This window comes from Uranotaenia lowii, chromosome 2 (genome assembly GCF_029784155.1).
Source record: "Uranotaenia lowii strain MFRU-FL chromosome 2, ASM2978415v1, whole genome shotgun sequence".
Taxonomy (NCBI): Eukaryota; Metazoa; Arthropoda; class Insecta; order Diptera; family Culicidae; genus Uranotaenia; species Uranotaenia lowii.
The window spans coordinates 58,453,283-58,464,239 of record NC_073692.1 but is presented as its reverse complement, the minus strand read 5'-3'; the positions used below and the strand labels follow the sequence as shown (position 1 = coordinate 58,464,239).

General features: G+C 37.4%; 1 protein-coding gene across 6 annotated transcripts in view; it reads right to left on the bottom strand.

The window, feature by feature from the left end:
* Positions 1-3,434: 3,434 nt before the first annotated feature.
* Positions 3,435-10,957, bottom strand: part of LOC129745544 (sodium-coupled monocarboxylate transporter 1-like) — a 43,430-nt gene continuing 35,907 nt past the window's right edge. For all 6 annotated transcript variants that reach the window (XM_055738668.1, XM_055738670.1, XM_055738669.1 and 3 more), the window contains exons 2-9: positions 9,989-10,450; positions 9,857-9,922; positions 9,736-9,787; positions 7,879-7,946; positions 5,103-5,257; positions 4,902-5,042; positions 3,936-4,839; positions 3,435-3,874 (exon numbers count right to left, since the gene is read on the bottom strand). In XM_055738668.1, coding sequence (XP_055594643.1) covers positions 3,851-3,874; positions 3,936-4,839; positions 4,902-5,042; positions 5,103-5,257; positions 7,879-7,946; positions 9,736-9,787; positions 9,857-9,922; positions 9,989-10,450 — 1,872 coding nt within the window. In that variant the 3' untranslated portion in view covers positions 3,435-3,850. The remainder of the gene's footprint in view (positions 3,875-3,935; positions 4,840-4,901; positions 5,043-5,102; positions 5,258-7,878; positions 7,947-9,735; positions 9,788-9,856; positions 9,923-9,988; positions 10,451-10,957) is intronic.

The window sequence follows — 10,957 nt, the reverse complement described above, 5'->3', positions numbered from 1 at the left end:
TTTGCAACGGAAAAAATGGAAATAAGATATTAAAAAGATAAAAGCACGATTGAAAGAAACTGGAAAAACGTTGAAGGATCAAGACAATCAAAGCGAATGATTGTTCCAAATATTTACAAATCGGAAAAATTTTAACATTATCAAAAAAAGATTTAAAACTTCTACAGAATTGTTTACAGGACCCTGTGAATGTCGATGTCATCTAAAACAAATGAGAAAAAGTCAATCTGACATTTGTCGTTTTTGTCAGGCTAAGAAGGAAACATCGGGGCAGCTTCTATGTGAATGCCCTTGTTTTATGTCAAATAGAATTAATCTACTCGGTAAAGGAATCCAATATTCCTTCTGATGTATTTTCTTTAGATTCCAATAAGGTAAGTTATAATAAGGAAAATGCTGATCAATAAGAAAGTGACACCACTGTAATCAATCAGAGTGATCTAAACACAAGGATTTTACAGCGGGTTGCAGTGGTAAGGACCTAAAAAAAGAAAAATAAAGAAAGCGAAATTTCTAAAACAATTATTAGATCAGTTGAGCGGCAGAGAACATAGCTATATTTAGATTTATTGATTTAATATAATCTTTTTTGATTGATATTTTTCGATGAGCGCAAGACGAAATAAAAATGCTGTTTTTAACGTTTTCGGCCTACTTATCTTTCGGCCATCCTCAGAAAAACTATATTTATTTAATAAAATTAAAGGATGAAATTAATTACAAACTAGTTTATCAATGCACTGCGCACTCGGAAATTGAAACTTACAACTTTTTTGCCGCGTGTTTCCTCAACGGCCGTCTCACGATTTTTAAAATCGACGTCATCTAATTGCTCCTGGTCAGCCGTCGTCCAGTGATGATGTCATCGAGTGCCTTCCTGATTGGTTCGTCGTCGGTTGTGTTTTGGGTTTGTTCGCTCTCTTAACACGTTCGTCGCCACGGCACCCATATTCGGGTGACGGGTGTATTTCCTGGGGGGGCCGTCACATCAAAAAGCGTGTGACGCTCTCTTATTTGAGTTTAACGCTCAGCTCCGCCACACGTTTCAAATATGGGAGTTCTCTCTCTGAAAATTTCTTTGGGCCCGTCAAGTAAAACTACCAAAATGAGCGTGGCGACGAACGTGTTAAATTGTGGTGTCTCTCTCAGCTTCTTAATGAGCACGTTGTATATCGAGGAAATTTCTATTGCGTCTCTCTGTATGTTGACTGCCTTCTCTCCTCTCAATTTTATATGCAGAGTTTCCCCAGTTTTCCTCTTATTGTCATCGCTCACTTTTTCCAGAATCCTGACATCGTTGTAGTTGAACGTGTGATGGTTTTCCACCGCATGTTGTGTTAGGCCGGTTGTGGAGGCATTCGGTTTAAAACTATATTTGTGATTTTTAATGCGTTTTTCTATAGTTTGGGAGGTTTGTCCACAATATACACGGCCGCATTCGCATGGGATTTCGTAAACCACCTGTGTTTGCTTCATTTTTGGGATTTCATCTTTGAGCTTAGAAAAGATGCAATGTTTGATTTTGTTCACGGGTTTTGATGAAGCAATAATGTCGTGTTTTCGTAGTATTTTGCTCACTTTTTCACTCAAGTTGGGGATGTACGTTAAGGAAGCATATCTACCCATTTGAGTGTCTCGGTTTTCGTATTGTAGCGAGTAATAAATTGCATCTGTTCTTGTTTTTAAAATGTGGTTTATGAAACTGTCTGGATAGTTATTAGAAAGAAGGATTCCTTTTACGTTCTGGATGCTTTTTGTCCTTTCTTCTACGTCGGTCAGTCTTAGTGCGCGATCAATTAAAGCAATGGCTGTGTTCATTTTGTGTGCATGAGGACTGGCGGATGAGAAATCTAGGTATCATCCGTTCGTTTGTTTTGTGAACCAATGTTTGTTTATTTTGTTGTCATGTCTAGGAAGCGAATAGAACAGTTTGTTTCTTTTTCAACTGTGAATTTTATGCTCTCGAAGGGTTTGTTAAATTCGTTTTGGATTTCATCAATTCTATTTTCTTCAGCAATGAGAAGGCATATAGATTTATGGACTTACAAAACCAATTATAGTTTAGTTGAATATAACTTTTTTTTAGTGAAAAAATACTCAAATGGCAAATAAACGGCGAAACACTCACTTTTCAATTCACAAACAGAGAAATCGTAAAGATTATTACCCAACTCTTAGGGGCGGTTCACTAATAACGTTAGCACAAGTTACGGATCAAAACTGGTTATCGAATGTCGAAAAGCAGTCGATGAAAGCAACGGTTTGAACGTTCTATGGGTACCCTGACACAAGGAAATTTTTGGAAACGAGTACGCCTACGAACTAGCCAGAGCTGGATCGGAAAAGAAATTTTGCGGACCAGAACCGGCTGTCCCAATCTCGCCATGCTGGGTCAGTAATCAAATGTTCTTAGGCTTCTGCTCAGCATGAACGATATTGGAAAAGTTGGACACTTGACGCCAAACTAAACTATTTTCAGCAAAACCATCCCAAGTGGCATCAAAATATTTGTAAACTTTGTGTAAATCTCACTGTAGCATCTTGATCAGAGCACTTTCTGATCATTGTAAACTTAATTATCACATGTAAAATATCCAGCGTGCTGAATCCTCTTTATGTGGAAGTTGTGAATCAAACGTGGAAGATTCATTTCACCTGATATGTAACTGTCCCTCATTGGCCCAACTACGTTTTCGTGCCCTAGGGCAACACGTTATAAGTGAATCCGATTTTAAGAAATTAAAACTTACAAACGTACTATCTTTCCTTACCCTTTGTGGAAAAGAGCTTTAAAGTCTCAAATTTGAAACCTTCTAATTGGTTCTAGGTTTTCTCAGGTAAATGATGAAATCTATAAAATAAATGACCAGGCACAATTTTCCCGCTTGTTTGGTTAACGTGCCGCTATTGAGCCAACCCTTCTCTGATACCTGATACCTAAACCAGTCTTTTTGAAGGAATTTTGATAGCACAAAGAGGCCTAATTTTGATATCATTCGACACCAACTTATTTAAAAAATGGAGATAAAACAAGGTATCATCAAAGTTTCAGTGAAACCTACACTTGGAATGATTAAATATGAAAATTGAGGCCCAAATTTTGGCATTCTACCACCTTTATTCGGGCAAATTGACTTACTTTTAAGGCATGATGGTAAAATTATGTATAATTCTGAACTTGTTTGTTGGTAACTGGTCACTTGGAACAGGTTTTTTTTCGAAACTTATGAATGAAAACAGTATACCTGTAGTTGCATCAAGTAAAAGTAAATTTAAGAATTTTTATGAACCGAGTTTCTTGTAAACTGGCTAATCTGGTACCTTTTATACGTTTACAAAGTATTTTTTCTTCTAAATTGCGGTTTACCGATTATCTTATAAAGGTCCCTTTCTTCAAAGTTTAAAGTTCAAACTTGGTGCTAAAAACAACATAATTTACTTCAAAATTTGTTTATTTCTTTTTTTCATCACGTTCGTTAAAAAATATAAAAAACGTTTCTAACTACATAATAGTTTTGATTGTATCACAGGCAAGTTGCGTGTAAATGTTTAGCACATTGTACTTTACAATCTACAGAATTAAGTTTCGGTGGAACGGTGGTCAATCCAGAGAGATTGTTCCCAAACGCTCCATTTCAGTAACCGTTTTTTATGTGTTTATTGTGTTAGTGTTTGTGTATGGTAGCGATCGTTTTTAGTAAGATTGTATTTGTACATCATTGTCTTAACTAAGATTTCCAACAGCTCCAGGAGATTACACCCATAAGACAACGGGCTATACTTATAGGATTAAGTACCTAGCTGAGTTAAGCGTTCCGTTCAACGCCTGATCTTCAATATCTCACTATCATCAAGACCGTTTCGACGAAGTTGCCTAAAAAGAAAAAAAGTACATTTAAAAAAGAAAAATATTTTTTTAATGATCTGACACTTACATCTGTTCCATAAGTAGTTCTTGGTTGTTCCACGTCTTTGCATGCTGTTCCGTAATTTGCGAAGCATTCCTGAGGAAGAAAACGATGAATCACTGGTGAAATCAGTTCCGGGTCGATGTCCTTTAGGTTTCTAGGTTTGGTAATGAATGACACAATCGTTCCAATGATCATCACTGTAACCACACCAATCGGAGTTATCCAGTGGTAAGATAATCGGTACAGTGGAAACACTCCCGATTCATCCGGGTAGATGGGATTGACAATGGTACTGTTGGATAGCAGATCGCTGGGACATGATTCAACGGATACGGGTAGTTTGTGAGGAACAATTTCGCCATTGGCGCTTGCAAATTGTGATCCTAAGGAAACCCAACCGGATAGTAGAGCACCCGAAACGCCGCCAATGATCGCTCCTTTGGAGTTACTCCAAGGTACAAGCATTCCCAATGTAAACATTCCACAGGTTGTACCCGCAGCAATAGCCGACAAAGAAGTTGCGACACTCAATATTCCTCCTAATTTTTCGATAATAAACAGACAACCCATGGCCGCCATTCCCAGAACGACAACACAGACCCGAACGAAGATGTTAGCCACAAAGGGACTAGGTTTCACTCGGAACAGTCCCTTCAGGATGTCTTCCAGCAAAACAGCTGACGTCGAATTAAGTACTACGGACAAAGAACTGAGTGCCGCTCCAAATACACCGGCAATGAACAGGCCAGGAATTCCTCGCAAATGTCCCACGATCTCCATGACGTAATGCGGGAACAGCTGATCGTCTGTCTTTACCAATCCCATGGACATCGGATCACATTGGTAATAATAAGCGTAGATCAACAAGCCAGCATAGCAGCAAACTGAAACAAAAATCGCAATACCAATTGTGAACATTCCGATGGATCTGTAAAAAACATTATTAAATTATTATTTTTCCACTGAAAGAAATGTTACAAAACTACTCACAATCTAGCTTTCTTGAGGTTTGGCAAGGACATGTAACGCTGCACCATGGTTTGGTTGACCGAATTGAAGGATGTCCAGTAGAAGAAACCACCGATCAAAACCGCCCAAAAGGTCTGTCTCTCATACATGGATGGATTGAAGCTGAAGGAATACCAATACGGTTAATTTGAAATTTCCATCGAAAAGATACAGCAAACTTACTTGAAGAAATCAATCCTATTGCCCTGAACGGCACGGTCCCAGATCACATCCGGTCCAGCAATGGAAATAGTTCCCAAAACGACTACGATGACTACCGAAATGAACATCACCAGAACTTGCCATGCATCGGTGAAAACCACCGCCTTTATGCCACCCTGGAAAATGGAAACAGTATGAATAAATAAGGTTTTGATTAAAGTTAGTTCTAGCTAGTAAAAGAACGATTATGAATTATGATACACAGAACAATCCCCGATAAGATCAAATCTCTACGCCCATTTCATATGTATCATCATAAAGTCTGTTTCACATAGAATCTGGTTGCATCTTTTCATTTACTGAAGATTGAAGCAGTCAGTCAAAAGTTATCGACGATGGAACGCGAAAGGCGAGAGAAAATTCTGCACACTCACGTAGAGAAACCGACGTGGTCAGGGGTAAAGATCGCAAAATCCCTTAAATATCCAAAATCGACTGCAAATTCGGTGCTGCAACGTTACCGGGAGACTCTTATGGTGGATCGAGCAAAACAAACCAGGCGTAAAAGTGAAACATATGACCGGAAGCTGCGAGCAAAGGTAATTCCATCAGTTCACGATAATCCTGGAATCTCCTTGCGTGATTTGGCGAAAAAGTTCAAGACGAACCACAGTACAGCTCGACGAATTTGTTTGCGAGAAGGCTTGCGGTCGTATCATGCAAGCAACCACCCCAACAGGACGCTGAAGCAAAACCTGGTTGCCAAAACCAGGGCAAGGAAGTTGTACGAGAAAGTGTTGACCAAGTACAACGGATGCATTTTGATGGACGACGAAACTTACGTAAAAATGGATTTTGGACACATATCGGGCAACAAACTTTACCTTGCGAAGCGTAAAGAAAATGTTGCGGGTAGATTCAAGTTTGTTTTCGCAGATACATTTGCTCGTAAGTTGATGATTTGGCAAAGGATCTGTAGTTGTGGGAAGAAGACTAAGATTTTCATCACTGGGGACACAATGAATGGGAATGTTTACAAAGAAGAATGTCTCCAGAAGAGGGTTTTGCCATTCATTCGGTCCCACAAAGTTCCGGTGAAGCTCAGGCCGGACCTGGCAAGCTACCACTACAGCCGGGATGTCGTTAAGTGGTATAAGGAGAACAAGATCGATTTTGTTGAAAAAAGTATCAATCCACCAAACTGTCCGGATTTTCTTCCCATCGAGAAATATTGGGCAATAGTTAAGGCCAAACTGAAGAAATGTGGCAGAACCATGAAAAAACCCGCTCAAATGGAAAAGTGGTGGAACAAGATGGCGAATGAGGTTACAAGCAGTACTGTGCAGAAAATGATGGGTGGTATCACAAAAAAAGTTCGAAAATTCATCCGAAAAGCTGACGAATGATGTTTATGTATTTTTTTCCTTTAAGTGCAATAAAAAACCCACAAAATGACATTTTTACTTTTGTTGTACGTTATTTCTTTGCGGAGAAATGATCTATTTTATCCGCCCAGATTCTATGTGAAACAGACTTTAAAGTACATTGAAGAATAAAATGAAAAACAGTGACTCAGGTTGGATTAGGTCATATTGGTCTAATTTCTTTAGAATGAAAACTTTTGAACCTCAAATCTACATATGTAGTTTTTTTATGTATTCCAAATATGCACTAGGAATCCTCTTTAAAGGCCCTCAAAGTAATGGCAGAAGAACTGATAGTTTTTTGGCATTGAAAAACTATCAATTCATCTGGCATCACTGCTGGTGTCTATCGAGGTATTGAATGACTATTTTCAAAGCAATACTTCGCTAGGCACTGGCAGTGATGTCAGTTTTATTGTTTTTAAATGCCAAAAAATACCCCTGGTTAACAGCTAATAACTTTACTTATGTAAAAAAACGAAGCTTTTAAGACCTCAAGGTTTTAGAAATTCAAAAATAGTCCCAAATCGCCTCAGTCTACCCGTTAAGGTAATTCAGAAAATCAAAGTGCTGAGACATAGCAACGGACCACAAATGAAACTAATTTCATAAATTTGGTGGCTCTAAGTTTTGATATTTACACATTAAGGATCGAAAAAATATCTAAACCCCACAACACTGAACATAATTCTTCAAATTCAGTTTCTTTGAGTTATCGAAAGTGTTGTTAAGAATTCTGTAGAACGAAGTTTAAATATAAAATGTATTACATTTGAGTTATGCTTCTCAGTAAAGCGGACATGCGTCAATCGAAAAAACGAGACATCTCGTACCTTGTTAGTCCGAAATGTTTTAAGAAGAGATTAATCACCGTAATTTTCGTTTGTTACTTGATTTATCGGCTTTATCGGTGCAAAGCGATGCTCTTTGTAGTACAAACATCTTAAGGATTTGAAATTTTCTTCTTAAAATCCATCACTTTTCACCGAGAAGGCCGATGAATCAAATAACGTTGTTTTTTTATTTTAAAAAAGTTTTGTGTTATTTTTCTAAATTTAACAATTAGGAAGATAGCGAAAACGAAATACCGTATCAAGTATTTTGTACGAAATTTTCATTTCTGTAACTGTTATGAGGAGAGTTGAAAATTTGAAGCATTATTCCAAGTGTTATTCTATAAAAAAAAAAGTGGCTTTAATGGGCTCAATTGACAGATTAGCTCAGAATCAATTCATTTAGGAAATGATTCATAATGCTATCCAGTAATATGGATGGATTAATTACCACCTAGAGCTTTTCAGTATGAAAAGTAAAGTAACGATTATTTTTACAATTCGAATATTTTTGCTTTTATAACCTAAAAAAGTACTTACCAACAAAGTGTAAAACACGCAAACAATGCATACAACTGCTCCAATAATATAAAGATTGAAACCGGTAACTGAAATACAGAGGAAAAGTATTAAATAAAATCATAAACAAGTTACAAGCCTACAGGATACAACGACAATCATGTTAATGACATTTGTTAATTTTCATTGTAAAAAATACTATTAATACAGTTAAGGAGACGTTTATTTCTATGTTCGGCTTGAATATCCGAGAGTTTCAGAATTATTTACATATATGTAATTACTCAATTTTCAAACAAGAAAACCAGATGGAATGGTCATCACGCGTTTTTTTTCGGCTTCCCAAATTTTATACTGATTTCATTGAAAAATAACAAATTTTAACGCCCCAATTCAATTAAAGTGTTAAAATTCGCTAAAGAACCAGTTCATGTGAAAGTTACGAGTTGGAGTTGCACAAGAAACTTTTGAGTAGTTTGTGGTACAGTGAAAGTTAAGAAAAACTAACTTGAATTGAGAAAACCTGGACCTGGAAAAGACATTTCTGAAGGCAATAATGTCTACGAAGAAGCTATAGTCTACAAAATTTTGAAGTTTTTCCACAGTCCACAGGAAATACCATCATAGTTGAAAAACGATCCCAGATGGAATCAAGGAACTTATTTTCATCTGCGTCATGCTTTGGTAGTTTTTGATAAGATCAATCCTTTTTTCTCTCTTTTAAAATTAATCTTGTCCAATTGAACATGTCAATACTTATAATCATAAATGTATTCATCATCATGAAGCGTTTAGCAGGGAATTCAACGATTTATTCCTCCCCTAGATGCTGTATTTTTTACGGTGTCCATCAGTTGTATCTGCAATACAATCAATATGTAACAGATACTAAGTTGACAAAATAAAGGACGAAAGTCTTTCATTTTCCAGTATGCTTACAAATTTTTAACATGTTTATGTTAGAAGAAGAAAAAGAATAAAAAAACCTGATGGAACAAATCAGCAAATAAGCCGCAGTCCGCGGCGTAGAGGATAGCCTTCAAATCTTTTAAGCCAACGATCATGAGATCGTGACCGGGTCACGGCATACATAGTACACTTTCTGTGGGTTGGTGGTTTTAGTATGTTTAAGTCGCTAGCTATCATATCCTCGGAAGATGTACGATTAGAGTTTGGTAAAAAGAATTGAGATCTTGTATGTGTTTGTGTTCATTTAAAAAAAAATACCTAACTTTCTAGCTCCCCTTTAGATTAGATGATGATCATAAATTTTGAGTTAATTACATATACAAAACGATTTTTCATATCTCAATCTATGCCTGGTGAAACTCAGGTTTTTTTGTCTTTCGATTGAATTTTAACTGCTCAAATAAGATAAATGTATGAAAATCGAGCACCTTGACAACTTTAAAATGCATTTTTTCGAAACTATCATTTAAGCACTTGCATTTCTCTGATCTTAAGCGCTTGATATACTCTATCATTTATCACATGAGGCATATCAAGTTTTCATTGAAATCCTCGCAAATTAAAGTTTAAAGTCCATTATTATTGAGTTATCGTCTTAGAAATAAGTCATCCTTCCTTCATTTAAATCCAACTCAGTGCAGAGCATTTGTTCTAAAATTGCGCTAAGCTCCCACAAAACAACTCATAATGCTTTATCCAAAATGTCTGACTTCGATTTCCGTTGTTTTTCTTCTTGTATACATTCATATCTACCACGCATATTGTTTTACTGTCTTCTTTTAAATTTTAATTTAAATAAAAAAAAACTAACTCTACACGAAAACACACTCCACATATAAATAAACAAGCGATTGTCAGTTGATTGAAGTAGTTACGATTTAATTTGGAATAAAAAACAAAACAATATACCTTGATTGAAAGCGAGTGATGGTACGTAAATGATCATCGGCAGGAAAAATAACTAAAGCATGAAAATGGAAAGAAGTATTAGGCTCAGTCTATTAGCGGTAGTTCAGCGGCAAACACCTACCTCATCCATGACGAACGTTATGGATGCAATCGAACGGACCGACGAGTTGAATCGAAGCTCCAAGTACTGAAAGGAATGATCAGTTGTTAGAGGTTTAATATGCATTGATTTCATTATTTTTTTAATATTCACCTCATACGATGAGTTCAGTTTCAGCGAGCAAAATACTGGAAGGTAGACCGTGCACACGGCAATACCCATCAACAGAATCGGTATCACTATGAGCCAATACTGTGTTCCGAAATTGTATATTTCCGATGGCGTTCCCAGTATGGTCACCCCAGAGATATAGCCGGCCACTAGACTCATGGCCACCGGGAATGCTTTCAGCTTCCGAGATCCAAGCAGATATTCATCCATAGTGGAGGACCCGAAGGTCGTAATTCGGGTACCTTTGCCAGCATTTGCCGCTGTCTTGGAACCGCCTAGCCCAAACTCATCGTCACTACTTTCCGGAGTTTGCTGTGCAGTGGTACGTTTGAAGAAACCAAAGTAGATTCCGCAGGCCGCGGACAGAAACAGCATTACCACGAATACGCCATAGTCAAGCACGCTAAATTTGTACAGGTCCTCCAAACTGCCCTGGAGTGCCATCTGGAACAATAAATCAATGTCAGATTTACCGAAAAAAAATGCGTTAACTGCAACAGGAAAAGTAGGAAAATGCTATGAATTACAGCCAACAATGAGTTAAACTGCGATATCATGATCTTAACTTATCTACAGTCTAGCTTAACAACCCTAATTTACGTGATAAGAAAGTCGAGTGACCATATAATGGATTGCTAGCCGACGGACGACGTGAAGCCACCCTCTATCAGTTGTAATAACCCAGTTAAAATGAATGCCAAAATCTTTCCGGTTACGTGACCATTAATTTTCGACGACATGCTGACAGCGTATAACATATTTACATACTGTATCGAAGCCATGTAACGAACCTCGATTGAGGCGAATCAACACAACCAACTGCTTCGTGGAAAGGATTTTCCTATGACAAAGAAAAACCTATTCGAGGCACGTCGCGTCGTCTGTTTTCGATAAAATGGAGCTAGCTCATCGAGTGAGCTACATTAAGCTTTCCGTCTCAACATATTGAGG